The sequence below is a fragment of the Taudactylus pleione genome, unplaced genomic scaffold (genome assembly GCF_031769625.1).
Source record: "Taudactylus pleione unplaced genomic scaffold, aTauple2 ptg000758l, whole genome shotgun sequence".
NCBI lineage: Eukaryota > Metazoa > Chordata > Amphibia > Anura > Myobatrachidae > Taudactylus > Taudactylus pleione.
Window position 1 is genome coordinate 185,893 of NW_028285160.1, and position 18,102 is coordinate 203,994.

At 43.1% G+C, this 18,102-nt stretch overlaps 1 protein-coding gene across 1 annotated transcript in view; it reads left to right on the plus strand.

Annotated features, from left to right (window-relative positions):
* Window positions 1–18,102, plus strand: part of RAPGEF5 (Rap guanine nucleotide exchange factor 5) — a 249,036-nt gene that overhangs the window by 71,938 nt on the left and 158,996 nt on the right. Inside the window, exons 2-5 of the mRNA XM_088457353.1 lie at window positions 5,705–5,755; window positions 9,153–9,259; window positions 12,544–12,665; window positions 17,886–18,054. Coding sequence (XP_088313479.1) covers window positions 5,705–5,755; window positions 9,153–9,259; window positions 12,544–12,665; window positions 17,886–18,054 — 449 coding nt within the window. The remainder of the gene's footprint in view (window positions 1–5,704; window positions 5,756–9,152; window positions 9,260–12,543; window positions 12,666–17,885; window positions 18,055–18,102) is intronic.

Sequence of the window (18,102 nt, forward strand, 5' to 3'; positions counted from 1 at the left end):
AAAAATGAGGGCTAATTGAATAGCTCAAAAAAAGAGCATTGCAAAAAAGTGAAAAAAAAATCGAGAAAAACTCCAGTTTTTCACACCCAAGAAAATATTGGGGCTCATTTCTCTAGCATTGTTTAATTGTAATTTGTCAGGGAATTACAAAATTTTTATTCAGAAAGTACAGATCCTTTGAAGGAGGACCCCGTTCATCAGAGCTTACAATTTGTTGTACAAGCACTCTGGCTATTCGGAAAACAATGGACTCCTAGAATTAACCCTCTAACTTCTCTTTCAGCTCCTTAAAATATGTTGCATGGAGTACTTTATTCATGAGCTGCACATGAAAAATCATGAAAATTCTGCTAGATTTGTTCTCTGGTAAAGCACATAACAATACCAATGTCTTCATTTGCTGTACCCTGAAAAACAAACCCACCAGAGTGCCTAATTTATGGTTCTTCATAATACGACAGCCTGCTGGACAAATTATATGCAAGCGACTGTCTATGTATTACGAGTGCATTATATTGAAATGCAGTGACATCTCTCTGTAAGGGAGTAATACAATGGAAACCCATGGGAGTGAAATGGAACACTAAATGAAAGCCTGTATACTGTGTGTGTTCCATTACTGGCTGGAACATCTAAATGCTAAGTATTTCAGAATGGACAGGAACGTTACATGTGTCAGTGCATTATTAAATGTTTAAGAGCGCATGCAGTTGCCATGGAAACTCTGGCTTACAGCGAGTATCAATAGATATTGTGTAGTTAGCAAGGTCTCAAATGGCTGAAAGAAAAATGAATGATAGGATTTTATTTTCTTTGGAATAAACTTGGTAGATATAACTTATCAGTGTATTGTCATTTATGTCTATGCACATGAACAAAAACAGGAGCTTATAGAATCCATACTCATAGTCCTCAATATAATGGTGCCATATAGGTGTCCTGTGTGGAATCGGGAGGGTAGGCAAGTATGCTCTGATATAGGTATAGACTATCCATATCCGGTCTGAATGTAAAGTCTGTGTAATGCTATCATGTTTTTTTTTTCCTAATTTAATTTTAGATTTGTAGATGAATATTGATCTCTTGTACTCCATATGCTTAATGCAGTCATCAAAGATAAAGTATAATGTTAGAGTGGCGGTATTGCTGTTGGAAACACAGACGTTCCTCTAGATGATCCTCAATGTGTTTGCGCTTAAAAAGATAAATAAAAAATAAAATGACAGAGCAGATTGTGCCTGTGCAACATGCTGAGACAAGGGCCCTGATTTCCGCTGTGATTCCTACTGTTTCTACAGTACAGCAGGAGGTGCTGGGAGGCAGAGCAGTGAAGCGTAGGTCTTGTAAGCGCTTGCATGACCGGATACTAATAAGACACAGCCAGATTCAGATACTCGTACTCTTACCTAATGCCATGGCTTTACCTGTTAGGAATGCATTGCTTGGCTTCTTACAGGCAAAGTATGATTATGGTCCTAGTACAATTTAGCCTCCATGTCATGGAAACCTTTGCTCTCCATTCAGTACACTATATATGCCTGCTGCACAATTCAGTACACTATATATGCCTGCTGCACAATTCAGTACACTATATATGCCTGCTGCCCAATTCAGTACACTATATATGCCTGCTGCACAATTCAGTACACTATATATGCCTGCTGCACAATTCAATCAGACCTGTATACAGACTGCACATCTCTGGGCCAATGGGAGAAAATACTTCGTCGTTGTGTACGGTGCGTTCTATGGGTCTGATACAGATGTGTATGCAATGCCGATATTTATGCTGATTGAGCGATTGATAGCCATTGTGTATTTGTCACACTGCGCACGTACAGCGATTGAATTGTGATCACGCTTTCACAAAGGCATCACTCGCAAAGTGAGTGACAAGTAGTCAGCGTTTGGCGGGGTAAGGGAGGGTGGCTAGAGAAACGCAGGGGCGTTGGGCCGTTCAAACTTAATTTTCTGGGCGTGCATAAATTAGCCACTGTTTTCTGGAGACCCGCGATGTCTGCGACAGCTTTAGGCTTGCTCAGAAGGCTGATGGCCGTCTGATCTGTGTTCAGTGTTTCCGGTTTTATGCATGAGCGGCGGATGTGAGATGCTTTCAGCGGACGTCTTTAATCACTGGGCGGTGAGTCCATAAGAGATCGCAGCTGCGATGGCATTTTCATCCACACCTGATTGAGGCCCTGTATCGGGTTCGGTATGAAATACCGCCGGCCCTCTGGCCGGCAGTTTGAATCCCGGCAGCGGCAGGCCGACAGAAGCAGAGTTCCCAGCTGCGGAAGCCCGACAGCGCTGGAAATCCCGATCGTCCGTAGGTAAGTAAAAACGAACCTAACCTCCTAACCCTCCTTAGGGGTGCCTAACCCTAACCTCCCCCCCAAGTGCCTAAACCTAATCCATTCGATCGGGATGCCGGGCGCCGGTCTCCCAGAGTCCGGAAAATGACAGGCGTCTAGATATAGACGCCTGTCATTTAACCCTCGCCGGGATAAAGCAGTCGGGAAGCCGGCTGTCGGGATGGAGACAGCCGGTTTCCCGATTGCATCCCCCTGTATTCGCACTGTATCCTGCCCCCTTAGGACTTACTACTGTACAAGTGTGGCACTGGCACAGACCAATCCAACTGAAAAAGAAAATGAAACTGGTAAATGTATTTAACGCAAAACATTAAGCAAACTATGTGCAAAATCAGTAATGCAAAGATTACTCATATATTTTAAATTTACTTTGTGACACATCTGATCTCCAGGCTCAGCCCTTGGCCCGTCTTCTGTATGACCCCAAATGTTCTTTTGCAATTCAAGGGTTTTATTTATAAACGGTTTATACAGAAGGTTTATAAAAACGTGGAGCGGTGTTGGCAGACGTTATGCTTAGATTAGATCATACTATATTACACATTGCTGTGTGTACTACATCTGCTTTTTGAAGTACATGTGCACAGGTGCATTGAATGACCGTTTGTGAAGTTGCAGCCTAGGAATGCAGAACTCTGCAGCATGTTAAATGTGACCCATATACTTTTAACTGTGCATTAATTTTATTAACCATTATTCAACTCTACAAGATTATAGAGGTTTAAAATGTCCAATAAAACCTGACTGAATGGTAATGCTGTGTAGTGCATGGCTTTATAGGTTTATATTGCAAATGTACGTGGAAATATCATTCAGTGCAGCACTTTAAAATCCCTGTAAAATATATTTTAGCATTATACTGTAGTATGTTACTGGGCATTCACATGGGAAAGGTGTGGTGAGCCTTTAAATTCTAATTGTTAACCACACCTGTGCTATGCCAATTACTGTCTCTTTTAATTACCTGCAACGTTTAAGCAAAGCAAAGCTGGGCACACTTTTCTGCAGCTGTCAGCCACTATAATATCTTGTTGGTGTGGCTTGAATGCTGAAAAATCACCGCCGGCATTTCCACTACAAAATCCCGGTGAGCGTTAATTAACCTACGCTGGGAGACCGGCGCCTGGCATCCTGATCGAAGGGATGCCGGGCTCTGAGCGCGGACAGCCGTTTTAGGTTTAGGGTTCCGGGGGGGACTTAGGGTTAGGCACCCCCCCCCCCGGAGGTTAGGTTTAGGCTAGGGGGAGGGAGGGTTAAGGTTAGGCACCCCCGGGGGGGGAACTTAGGGTTAGGCACCCACCCGGGGGACTTAGGTTTAGATGGCAGGGAAAGGGGGGTTAGGTTTAGGCACTTAGAGGGGGGATTAGGGTTAGGCACAGGGGGGGAGGTTAGGGTTAGGCACCCTAAAGGAGGGTTAGGGGGTAGATTAGGTTAGGAAATATTTACCTTTCGCAGCCGGTGGTGTAACATATGTATTCCGTAAAATCTAAGAGCCAGCTTAAAAGTTTAGGAGCCAGACCATCATCCGTGACCAAAATATATGACAACTTGTATAAACCACCACATGTGACCCTTCAGTGCCCTCAACCTCCCAACATGCCAGATTCTAAAACATGCCTCTAATTCATATTTACCCCCTTCTTCCTGCTGGGAGCCCAGCATGAGCACCAGCCGCAGCCTGTCCTTCAGCACCAGGGTGTAGAGCTTCCAGCTCCCTCCTGGCCTTGGTAGAGTCCACTTCTCCGGCCTCCTGTGTGCGGAGAGCTGGCTCAAGTGGTCAGGGATGGAGCGCAGGCAGTTAGAGGGTCTCAACACCAACAACATGATGGGGCAACAATGCTGATGCTGCAGCCGGGAGAGACATAGGTATCCTGGCAGGGAGACAGAGCCCAAGGAGCAGGATGCCGAGGTTCTGCGGGTTTCAAATAGCAGAAAGGCACGCTGGCAGGCAGGGAAGGAGAGAGACACCGCAGGCAGCATGACAAATGGTTGGGGAGAAACGGAAGACAGCATGGCGATTGGCTGGGGAAACACTGCAAGCGCTGATTGGCTGCATCACTGGAACCCAGCATAATCTGGTCGCCAGGCAGCAATATATGGTTGCCATGGCTACCTGGCCCCCAGTATTTGTCGAGCCCTGTATTAAACAATATATTGGACGATTTGTCAACTATTACCGAATCGGAACGTCAAATCGTCCACTTAGTCCAGGGTGTACGCACTATTGCACGCTCCCGCTCATCGCTTGGCACTTCTACACCAGATCATGCAGTGTGTACGGGCCGCACAATGTATTCGGCCATCGCATCTGCCGTCGCTGGGTACACACAACGTCTAATGTGTACCTGGCTTAAGAGACATTAACCATATTAAACGTTGAATTGTCTGGATACAGCCTTCCTGTGCTCACCCTCTGGCCTGGGCAGTGACCTTTAATATCATGGCAAAGCAGCAGAGGCTGAAACATTGATATTTTTTTTTGTATATTTTCTATGTCTCCCAGATGAATAAATTCAGTGTGATTTCCATGGAGGGCAGTGGAAGAATAGAGTGAGGAAAGCCTTTAGTAGAACTAGTGGTGCTGAGTTACCATTTCATTAGGCAAAACAGTTTGGGCTGTTGGTTCATGATCACTGTAATGCTGCTCTCACATGGGGCCTGATTCAGACAGTGTAATGGGCGTGTAGCTAAAGCTCTTTGCGTACAGAGAATGGAAGCCTGTTAATGATGGATGTCTTGCACTAGCAAGTGCCAATACTAACTATGCCAATTGCTGAGGTTGGCGTAAACTGGCACTCCAGGACTAAAGCAACATTTCAGTTTATTCAATACATCAATACCTCTTACCTTAGCAGCAATGCTTTGGCAGTTTTTATGTCAATGTTTCATGCTGACAATGCATTTTATAGGACATTTAATACAGCAGGGTCATTCCATTCCATTCACGAAAATCTGAGATGGTCGGGTTGAATAGTTACTTTTTTTGTGATGATTTGGCACGGAATGACCCAGCACCACCATGGTATCCGCCTTATCCATGGATCATTATACATTTGTTTCTTTTGTTTTACTCTTTCTAATTATTAGCACAATAACAGGCGCGTGCAGAATACATTTTGTTTGCAAAGTGTCAATTTAAATAAATCTTTCATAGCTTACTAAGAAGGCAAGATGTGTTAATGAGCTGGTTAGCCTGATGACGTGTGTGCTAATTGTGATTTATTTTATTGTTTAATGGCCATTCATTTTCATCTTAGAAAGGAGATGTAATGTACCAGGCTTGTTACTGTTATAAAATGCACTAAAGCTATTGTTCAATTTTATATTTTCAGATTCTATCCGAAAGAATTTCAAACTTGTGCGCAGATAAGTCAACCAGCAAGGTAAGTTATATATTGTTGTTTCCTCATTTGTGTTCTGCTGTATTTATGATGAAACTATTAACTTTATTTTCCCCTTAATGTTTAAAAAAAAAAATAAAGGAAGTAAACTTCTATAAAGGTGTTACTAATCCTGCTGGCATAAGACATTTATGTGATCTCTGTCCCATTCCCCCTAAAGACTCCCTAGTCAGTCTTATAAGATAATTGCCTCACAATATAATTGCTTGTGGGTGGGACTTCATACTAGCTGGAATATAGGCCTGATATAACTATGACTGTGGTTATGGCTATAAATGATCAAAAATGCTAGAAAGCAGGAAGACAAGTGCTACAGAGAACTTTCTAACTGCTCCTAGCCCAGAGGTTCCCCAACTTTTTTGAATCATGGCGCCCTAGAATATCAGCATTGTTTTCACAGCACCTCTAAGCCAAACATTTGTTATTGAGAAATTCAGAAAAAATGTAGTAAAGTAGTAAATTGTGCTTACCTGTCATCCTTAGGTTCAGTAATGTGGTGGTGGACAGGTTTAAGGTTTGTCCACATATTTACATTACATTTACCATAAATAATTTGATTTGGGGCTGGACCACCAACCTGAGGCACCCCTGCAAGTGTCCTAAGTCACCCCAGGGTGCCACGGCACACAGTTTGGGAACCACTGTGACTAGCCTGTACATAGTATAAGCTCTGTTCTCTATGCACCTCCCTGTAGTAGCCACAAATAATGTTAATAGTACCTTTAATTTCTGCTTTGGGTCTGATTACAAATGCTTAGAAATACAAGTCTGAGTACAAGTTCTAACCCTCAACAATAGAATAGCATTAAGGTGGTGTTCACAAGGGGCGATTCATTGTTTTTCGCCGGTGGCTCTGACTAATGGGCGCCTGATGGAGCAATTCAATTGCTGCTCCGTTCAGGCACCATAGCCTCTGGCGCCGGCATTTCTGCTCGCACCCTCCTGAGGTGATGAGCAGAAATGTGCTATAAGTCCATCGTTTGGGCGACCAAATTTGGGGTTGGGTGCCCTAACCAGTGTTTTAGACGGGTTTAGTCATTTTATGCGACTAAAACCGGTCTAATTGGGCACGACAAGCTCGATAATTAATAGGCGCCAAAGACAATAGAATTGCTAAATTGGGTGATCCATTAATTACAAGGCTTAAAAAAACAATTGAATTGCCCCGTTAGAGTCAACAGTTGACAAGTTACATCTTTTGTTACTTTTCTAGAGAAAGTTTCCACACTGTGGGGCATATTCAATTGGGGGCGAGGAATAGCAAGGTAAAAAAACCCATTCGCCTAATTTTGGATTACCGCCGTTATGAGTGCGCTCCCGATACCCACGGTATCGAATGCAAAAAATAAAATGTATGAGGTTTACAGAGATAAAAAATAAAATAGAATAAAAAATATAATACTCACCTGTCCGGGGGTCTCTGGTGGTCTCCGCGGCACCCGGTGGCCTCCCCTCAATCTTGTCACTTGGGAGAGGGCTGGTGGGTGGCACACTCACCAGGGGGGATACAAACACGCTCACACACACTCACTCATACACACTTGAAAACACTCACACACTCACATACTCACCATGCTGCAAAGCTGCAGAAGACCCGTCTCCCAACGCTTGATGCAGAAGACAACACTTTTCGGAAGGTGAGTAATTAAGGACTAATTAAGTTAATTGGAAGCTTCCAATTGCTTAATTAGTCCTATGGGGGGGGGGGGCTGCTGCCGGGGTCCAACAGCAAGTCCTGCTGATTTTACCTAAAATTAATGATTTTAGGAAAAAGCAGACTGGAGGTGCGAGAAAAAGACGCAGTGCCCATTTTCAGTAATATAATTGAATAGCAAAACCCTGCGCTGCTGGTTTTTTTTTTTTTTTTTTTATTACAAAAAGGTTTGCCCGTAATTTGATTCCCCCCCATATGTTCAAAGTATTTTTATCCGTCAGTTTTTTCGTGTTCAGTTTATTATGTTTGCAATCTCTGATATGTATGCTCCGTACTCTACAAATCCTGTTACACATAACGCGTGAGCCCTGTGCAACTCTGTAGCACCAAGCGTCTCTTTCGCCCCAAATGCATCTTTTTCGCAAAGCGATGCAAAAAGGACACACACGCCGCGTATACTGATTAAAATGATATGGAGCATGCCTATATTCTGTGGTGTATCTGTCAACGGCAGACAATGTAACGTAGCATTTTGCAGATACAGCTGCAGTCACACACAGAACATAGGCATGCTGCATATTATTTTAATAAGTATACGCTGTGTGTACGTCCTATTCACATAATTTTGGAAATAACATGCATTTGCAGTGAAAAAGATGCACAAAAAGACGCTCGGTGCTACCGAGTCACGCCACGTTAGTAGGGCTGTTTAATGCACAAGGAGGCTAAATGTATGTGGACACATCTGTATATATTCATAAGTCACAAGCCCACATATGACACATGCCCTTTATACAGTGTATCCCCGGAGAGGTTCTGAAATTAACAAGGTATGGCAAACGTTTGCATATGTTCAGTATGTAGAATCATGTATTGGCTCCAGGGCCAGTGTAGGCCTTGGGGGCACCAGCCCAAAATCAGCACCCTCTCTACAGAAGCACCCCTTTTACTCAGAAGCAGGTAATTTCCCCAATCACAAGAACCACCCTTTCTACCCTCTAACACTCCAAAGTGGAGCCAGTGCCCCCCCGCCCCCCCAACACACTTAGAAGCATTACCCAATCCCCATTCGGAGCGGTGTCCTTGCTCTACTTGGAAGTGGCAACCCTAACACCTGCTGCTTCTTACATTGTGCTGCTGGAAGTAGGGGAGACATCCCTGATACCTCTGGGAATGTGGTGCTTGGCTCTGAAAGTGACATGGAGGCGCAGCAGTTTCACGTGTAAGAAGGTGCTTCTGTTTCATGTTTCTGCTTCTATTTCATGATGGTGCCACTTGTTTCAGTATTTTAAGTGCGGCTAACTATTGATGCCCTGTGAACAGTCTAGGTTTCAGTAAGGAAGAGCTGCCCTTGAATGGTTCTAGGTGAAGGTATTTGTCTTCAACTTTAATCAATATATATGTCCTTACCCCTCCATACCTGATCTTTCGGTACTAGATGAGCCCCTCTTCCTCTGTTCCATTGGGATTCCTGATGAAATCGGATTTAGTGGCTAATTTCCTAGTAGGCCTTTCTGGCTGCCAGCATTGGTTGCCAAATCTCGGCACAATAGCTTATCCACTACGCCTTCTGCCTGCTAATATGCTTAGCTTTCAAAGTCCCAGAAAAGCCTAGATGCTGGAGACCCTCAACAGATGAATGGGCTCTAGAACCGTTAAGGGCAACAGTGGAATTCGAAAGCTCAGCTACTTGTTCACCATGTTGTTTTGTCTGTTCCCTTTCAGTCTTATGGAGAGAGTGTAACTTGTGCGGGGAGAGCATTGAGGAACGCGGTAAAATACCTATCGCCTGGTCTAATCAGGGATCGAATGTATCTTACTTGTATCTGCAGGTAAGCTACCTAATAGCACAAACACATTTTAAGCTGATATTTAATTGCACGGTATAAACATTGTGTGCAGCAGTAAGATAACCATGCATGTTTACCATACAAACAACAATAACAGGCACCCATCTATTTACAGGATAGTTTCACTCAAACTAATTATTTGAGTGTGTGTAGTTGTATAAATATATATCCATCTATCTGTATTTGTGTATGCCAGTACTGTATTTGTCCACTGGTATTAAGGTTCATTATTAAATTACTGTAAATCACTTGTTTTGTTTTGATCTGTTTAGCATTCTAAAGGCTTTGACTACCTTCACTTTGGTTGAGCACCCAACCCATTTATTCAGATTCAGATATTTAAGTATGGTAGCCTTAAGTTAGGTCCTGCCAACATTATCTATAACCTGTAGGTATGTGTAACTGGGGGAGGTATGTACCCTGTCGTAGAATGAATTGATAATGTAGGTGCCACCTAATAATTAAAAGCACCAAAAAGAAAGTTCCCACAACGTTCAAAACAGTATGACAGGTTTTGTGGTCCATTTATATGCTCTGATTCTCCTTGAATGTATGTATATATGTATGTATAAATACACTAATTTAGAAGTTAAATACGATAACATTCACATAATGACTTCTCTCTATGGGGGGAATTCAGTTAGCCCCGATAAATTATCAGGGGTAAAAAAGGAAGGTAGCCTTGGGCTTTATCGCCTGAGGCTATTCAATCAGCCTCCCTTTTTCACCCAATAACTGTTAATGCCCATTAAATGAACATGTTAATGGGCATTAACAGTGGTTATCAGGCCTTAACACACAGAATTCATGTAAAGTACATGGATTTGTGCATTAACTGCAGAGTTCACGCAGATATCGTGACCTGAAAATAAATCCCTGATAAGTGGGGCTAATTGAACACAGGCCAGCGTTCAATTAACACCCATAAACTTAACTGGGCTAATTGAATTCCCCCCTATGTGTTTTAATTTATAAAAGTATAGTGAGAATAATCCTTACAAAGAAGGTATGCTTTGCAGTTCTGAGACCCAACTGATGTTTACTCTTTCAAAACTAAAGTTAATTTACTTATTTAAATACAGCTTTTTATTACATAGCCAATTAATACAGAAGGAAACCAAGCCATATGGTAGATTTAAAATGGTTGTAAGCAGAATAACGACTACTAAACACGAAGAGCTCAACATTGGATGAAAGTAGTAGGTTACACACCTAAAATATATATCTGCAGATACGGATTGAGTATGAAGTCCCAGGGGCTGAATAGCTGCCGGTTCATATCCTGACGCCCCCTTAACCCTAAACCTCCCTCAGTGGTGCCTAACCCCCCCCCCTTCCCTAGTGCCTAAGCCTAACTTTCCCCCGGGGGTGCCTAACCCTAAACCCCTCTTACTGCTCCCTAGACCTAACCCTCCCGGGGGGGTGCCTAACCCTAATCTCCCCTTACCCCAAACCTAACCCTTGCCCCGCTACGCTCCCTAAACCTGCCAGTGTGTACCCAACTTAAGAGTTAGGAGAAGAACCGGCAGCCTACCCACCACCCACGTCGCACATTAAATTTAGTCCCTCATTGGAGCTACTCCGCTGACAGCACACGCCAATAAAAAAGATTTTGTATAAAGAGTAGGCCTAGTACAGTGTTGGCTAACCTTGACACTCCAGCTGTTATGGAACTACATAACCCAGCGTGCACTGCTACAGTTTTGCTATTAGGGCATGCTAAAACTGTGGCAGGGCATGCTGGGATATATAGTTCCACAACAGCTGGAGTGTCAAGGTTAGCTTACACTGGCCTAGTACATAGGGCCAGATTCAGCACGGATCGCAATTGCAACTACGTATGCAGATCGTGCGATTGTTAGCCATTGCGCATGTTTATGCACCACACTGTGCGTGTGGGGCGATTGCACTGCGATTACGCACACAGACAGGAATCCATTGCAGGGTGAGTGACAGGCTGTGAGCGTTTGGGGGTGGTGACGGGGAGTGGGTGCTGAAATGCAGACTTGGCTGTCTGTCTGAATGCCATTGCATGTGCGTGCATAAATTAGCCACTGTGATTGCATACGCAGCTCGAGAGCCTTCTGCGTGCGACGAGATCAATTTCTGCAACGGCTCAGAGCTGCTGCAATTGTGCATGATGGGCTGATGTGCTTTGATGGTACCGATCTATACGCAGGACTGCGAGGTATTACGGATGTAAGTAAGCAGTAGTGGGCGTCTCTATGCTGGCTGAGCTGTGGCAGACATTAGCATATTTTCGCAGCTTCATTGCATGCGATTACGCAGCTACGAACTCAATAGCAATCCGTGCTGAATCAGGCCCATAGTACTCAAATGCAAGAGTATGTCATATGAAAGTAGCAGTATTATAATTAAGGTTGTGTGATAAAGGATTTTTTTTTTTTAAATGTCTGCAAAAATATGTTATAGGAGAATACAGTATATAGGGATTGATTCACTACCATACGCAACTGCGATTACGTACGCAATCGTCCGATTGTTGTGTACTACGCATGCGTGTGCATCGCAATGCGTGTGCATGAACTAGCCATTGCATTCGGGGCTGCTATCGCAATGACTATGCAGACCCATCGCATAGTAATTGACAGGAAGTGCCGTTTGTGGGGGGGGGGGGGTGCCAGCGCGTTCGGATGCCTTTGCGAGGGCGTGCATAAATTATCCACTGCAATGGCATACGTAGCCTGGGGCCTGATGGCGTGCGTGGAAGTTAGCAATTCCTGAGTAAGATCAGGGCTTCTGCAAGTGTGCATGAATGAGGCTGCGATGGTACTCTATTGTACCGATGGTCTTGCAGTCTTGCTAAACATTACGGATGTGAGTAAGGTGAAGTGGGTGTCCTTTATGTAGTGCTGCGAATGGAATAGCATACTATCACAGTTGAACTGCATGCGTAATCGCTGTTGCATTCGCAATTGCGATTCGGAATGAGTCGGGCCCATAGTCAGAGACTAGTATGGTTAGACAATTACTATACATGTCAGGGTACCTGTCAAAAGAAAAACCTTAGACAAGCTGTTATATATTTGTTTATTATATGTGGTAAGAGCTGGGTATTGTCCATTTTGATAGTAATATCTTTCATCTTTTACCCAACAGTAGAAATGACATAAGCTATTTTTATTTTATACTTTACTTTTTTACATTTTATTATGTATGTTATTACATCACAGGAGTTCTATGCACTTACATGTTATTCCACCAAGATCAAGCTCAATTTCCCCAATATGCTTTTTGCTTTTCAGAAAAAGTTGTGTGGGGTCGGAGCTGGTGGATTGGCTCTTGCAGAACTGCCCATTTGTCCAGTGCAGATACACGGCTGCCGGGGTCTGGCAGATCTTGCTGAAACTTGGAATTCTGCTTTCAGGTCTGTCTAACTAAAATGTTGGATTTCAGAGAGCACATATAGGGCCTGATTCAGAGGTATTATGATCGCTAATGCAACATGTACTTGTCCTGTACTGTATTGTACTGTAAGTCACTGGTTTCTTGTTCACTTATGTCTTTGTACTTTGTAAGGCGCTGCGGAACACTTGTGGCGCCATATAAATAAAGGCTAATAATAATAATAATTTACGGTTATGCAATCGCAACTGCGTTCTCTCACGGGTCTGGAACATCAACACAGATCGGGCAGCCACGCAGCTTCTGAGTGAAGTCTGACCTGTCTCAAACACTGCGTCTATCCTGACACGCTGAGAGCTCTCATGCTGTGAAGGAGAGCGCAATGGTTAATTTATGCACGCCCATGAAACAGCGTTTGAATGGTCTCGACACGCCTGCGTTTACCTAGCCACCCTCCCCCCCCGTTACCTCCCCAAAACGCTGACTACCTGTCACTCACTTCGCAAGTGAATCCTCTGTGCGAGCGTAAGAGCAAACCAATTGCTGTGCATGCGCAGTACGGCTTTCACGCATTTGCGCAATAGCTAAAAATCGTTCAATCTGCGTAAATATCTGCATTGCGTAAATCTCTGAATCCGGCCCATAATCTGTATGTGAGGGCAAAGACAGTGTAAGCAATTATGTCATATTTCCAACTGTTTTTAGAATTTATTGAGAGGAACATGATTTTATGGGCCACTGTTACTCCTGTTACCTGATTGTAAGTGAAAGAGTAAAGGTTTTTCTAATCTGGCTGCATTTACCAGCCATCCCAGGTAACATGAGTACCCCTGCGTGCCAGTTTTCTGTGGGTGCTGCATTAACCAGAACGTTATTTTTGTGCATTCCACATCTAATCCTTAGAGAGCATGTCTGTACTTGGGAAGTTTTTCCAGCGCTAGTATTCATCTTGTATCTTATTGTATTTAATATATGAAAACCTATATAGTTACAGATTGTTTTTTAAAAAGCGGGTAGAAATTATACTTAACCCACAAGTAGCTATTGTATTAATTCCCTGTATTTATCACCAGACAGACTAATGCCATCAAAATGACACATTCTGACCACCTTTACAGTAAAAAGAAAACCCTTTGCTATGATGATGGTCTCTCCTTGTCACCTGCAGAGTCCAGAGTAGAGATACTTGATGCATATTGATGTTTTGGCAAATTATGTCGTTAACTTTTAATATTCGCTGAAAATTCTTCTGATTGATTAAGAAATTAAGCTAAATCTGAGAAAGTTCAACCATTCCAGCAGAATTTGTATACAGATGCGCCTACATTCATTTTGGCTGATCGCGGCGCAAACGTGCCCGTGAATTGCGCTATGCGCCATGCTACGCTGTGGCGGGTCCCACGATTGCGGGGTTGCGTGTCCATTCATTCCTATGGAGACGCAAAAGCGCGTCCACCATTACATCCTATGGAGACGAGAATGCGTGTCTCCGATCGCTGTGCTATGGACAACAATGTAGCAGGACAGATCTGTTGTTTGGTCCGGTTTTAATTTCGAGCATCTATCTTTAAACACATGTGTTTGATTTAATATAACATTATTGCAGCTCTTTTCTTATTGAGCCTCTAGCGTTAGCAGTTACAAACAACCCTTATGTCTAAGGGCCATATCCAATTAGCCACGGTAAATTACCGTGGCTAATTAGCTCGCCCGGGGCTCGCTCGGGGCTATCCAATTAGCCCCGAAGTCGGCCTGAGAACGGCACTTATCGGGTATTTTTCGGGACCTAATGTATACCGAAAAATAATCCACGATAAGTGCCGTTTTTCGCCCCAAAAAAGGCGAGAACACATAGGGCCGCAAGCTTATCGCGGCTCCTATGTGTTAATGGCGAACTATCCTATTAATTCGCCTGAATTAATAGGATAGGAAGAAAAAAAATATTGGTGAAAATCGGGGATTATCGACGAAAAATCCCCGTTTTTCGCTGATCGCGGGGATCAATTAGCGCCCGAACAGTGTTCTAGGCTAATTGGATATGGCCCTAAGGCCTAATGGTACTCAAAATTCCAATAGTTTTCTCAATAGTGTTTGTGCACTTTTCCCATCTTACGTTGGTAGCCCAGATATTAATTTGGGTCTGCAGAGATTGAACTATGGTTGTCGGTTGACATAAGATCTGGTTAAGAACCATACATTTTTAGTGTTCAATGCATTTAATTTATGACTAGAGAATGATTTTGTTTATTTACTATCAATTTATTTTAAGTATTGAATTCTGCAGATGTTCCATTGCTTCCTCAGAATGCATGGCATTATTCAGTATTGTCAACTTTCTTTGGGGTCAAATCAATTACCCATGAGTCTTCTCGTGGTGCTCATAGGTGCAGCTTTATGGGGCTGCTTACAAAATCCACTAGTCCGGGACGAGATTGGGATGCATGGAGGGAAAGTTGCGGTGCCGTTGTCGCCGTTTGAGTTGTTCTGTAAGATGACTCAGAGGAGATAAGTGGTGATGTCCATACTTTCCTGCCAGTTTAATTTTTCCCCTTTGGACACTAAAATGCTCTTTATGTTGAAATGGGAAAAAAACTGTACATAAAGGGTATTGTCATGTCAGCACTATGCAAACCTGTCTCAGGATTTTACATAGGTCATACCTGGATCCCCAAAGGTTAAGCATTTATTTTTGAACAGATTCCGAGGTTCCTTTGGAGGGGATGCGGTCATAATCCCAACCGCGGGGATTCTGGCACTCAGAATGCTGCAACGGAATCCCGACTGCTGGAACCCCGAAGGGAGGTTAGGTTTAGGCATCGGGGAGGGAGGGTTAGGGATAGGTGCAAGGAGAGGATTAGAATATTGACCGACAAGTTTCTGTATCCTAACCCCGTCGGGGTCAATGGGATTCTGACCACCGGCATCTCGTACCCAAACCCCTTTGGAATGCTAGATTTGGCACCCATCCATTCAACTAGTATGTACCATTATACACCACTGTTCACTTATTAACTCCGTTAGATGCAGTGCTTGAAAAATTACCTTGTTGCTGTTTTTGTTGTGTGATTCACATGCTTTTTGCATTATATTTTGAATGAGCCCATTAGCTCTCTTTGATCAAATATCAATCAACATATACTTAGGGTTTTTTTCTAATGATAAATAAAAAGCAGGATTCAGCTGCTTAGAAAGCTCATGACCTGACGAGTGAAATTACATTTCATCTTACAAGACACCATGTGCTGTTATAGCCAAGTCCCCGGCGGCTGCATTTCCGAAATATTCCATCACCCGTTCCACCTAGCTATACATATTCTGCATCTCTGTAGTACATCACAGCTGTGACATTTAAATACAGTGAGAATTGGAAGTATGCTGTGCTGGTAGAAGTGCGTAATGTGCGTACATTCTTGTAATTCCCATTTGCATGAAGTGAGATAAGAGGTGATAATACAGATCTCACACTGATGGTTATCAATCTCTGTGATGCTAAAAGGAAATGTTTTTTTTTATTTGCAGAATGAACTAAAGATTGAACTACTTTTTACTTTTTTCTGTAAACTTTTTATATGCAAATAACATGTACAGGTACATGGAAATATTTCTCTTATTGAGGAAAACAAATAGAATATATATATGTCGCATGTGTGTTGGCAAGTGAAGGAAGTGTACAGCTTATGGGTCTGGTACTGAGTTGTGGGCATGTCTGAATGTGGCCGCATCTCATCATTTTTAGCAAAGTGCGCTGCAGCCGACATGTGCAACTTAGTGCAGCTATGAGCGATTTTTAGTCGTGTGGATCTCCGTTCCTTCTCACTAATGGCTGAATGGGCATTTCTGTATGGCAACTGGGCAGTAACCGGGCATTTGCATGTGAGAGGAATGTGCCATGTGCGTGTAGTCAGATATACGACCTCTTCTGAGTTGAGAGTATGCAAAGTGCATGTCAATTTCAGTCGCATTTTCCACACTAAGCGTGGGGTAGGTATAGGGGCCGTTACTTGGTAATATCTGGTGTACATGGTTTGTGGTCCTACCAATGACTTGATGAAATTACTAGCATCTAGCACTGTTCTGATATGCCCACAATGTGTTTGGAGTGAGTGTGTCGTGTGCATGTGTGTGGAGTGAATGTGTGGTATGTGTGTGGAGTGAATGTGTGGTATGTGTGTTTAGTGAATATTGTTAATACTTAAAACTGAATTGCCAAAAAAACCTGTTACATTCCCACATTATAAGCAGCCATTTGTTGTATGAACTGTTGTTTTATTTTTTAGAATACAGTGAATAATGAAATCAGTGACATCACTGACTCTTACTGTACTGCTTGTCTACATTCTTACTGAATTGTTGGGCAGCTTTCTCCTGAATGATCAGTCAGTTCTGTGTGCATCCAGAAAACAATACAATAGCTGTGTGTAGTGCATGGTTTTATGTGACCGGTTACTTCCTCACTTTCAAAAAAATATTTGTTTAACGGAGTCTCCCAACTGCTTAGTGTAATTGTGGAGGTCACTCCCATGGGAGTCATTCTCATTTGCTGTTCCCTGATTAAGTCGGTTCTTCAAGAATAAAAACATTTTTTCTACAGTAGGCTGTAGTGGAGAATTATTATGTACCTGATCCCTCTGTGTAATTATGATTCTTCAACCTGCTAACGCCATTCTATTTAAATACAAACAGCACAAATCACAATACCATGGCATTTGGGGGACCAGACATAATGCTTTGTTACAGCCTCCATTGTGGATGACCATTTTCATAATCAGTCTTTAACAATGTAAAGGAAGGGTTTCTCAGAGGACTGACCCTGCCGGTCAGGAAGGGATTCCATGTAGGGGCGCTGAGAGGGGGCCGGGCCTTTCTGGGGCTCCAAGGTGAGAGAGAGGTGTATACAAGTCCCCAACATGCACCCCTTGGAGTACCACTGCTTTTTGAGTGCCCCAACTCACGCTCACGAGTACTAGGGCCTCCCAGGCTCTTCTCATCCCTGATTCCATTTTCCAAACATTTTTCAAACATGAAACTAAGCTTTAAGCCTTTAAAACATAAGTTGCCTCAGACAAGTTGAGAACATCCTCTGGGCTTTTGTGTATGTAAACTATAATGTGATTATACATTAACAACGCGTTGTTCTCCATGAGATGCAACTTTTTCTTTATGGCTTTTGTCACATTTATGAAGGTAAATTCATTAAATATAGAGACTGTATTGTGACGTTTTACTGCTCATCTTCACACAGTGGACAAGCAGCACTGTTTCCAGGATGGCTTTGTGTTCTACCAGTTTTCCTCCGACGAGTGTGCGGATACGGTCTGTGAATTTGGAAGAGATAAAGGGTGGCAGATGGGCGTTCGACTTCTGAAACAGCTGGCACCGCTTGCTCCTCTGACCTCCAATATCTGTGATGTGTAAGTGTTCCCCTCCAAATCACATCTCCAATTGTTCCCACTAGTTAT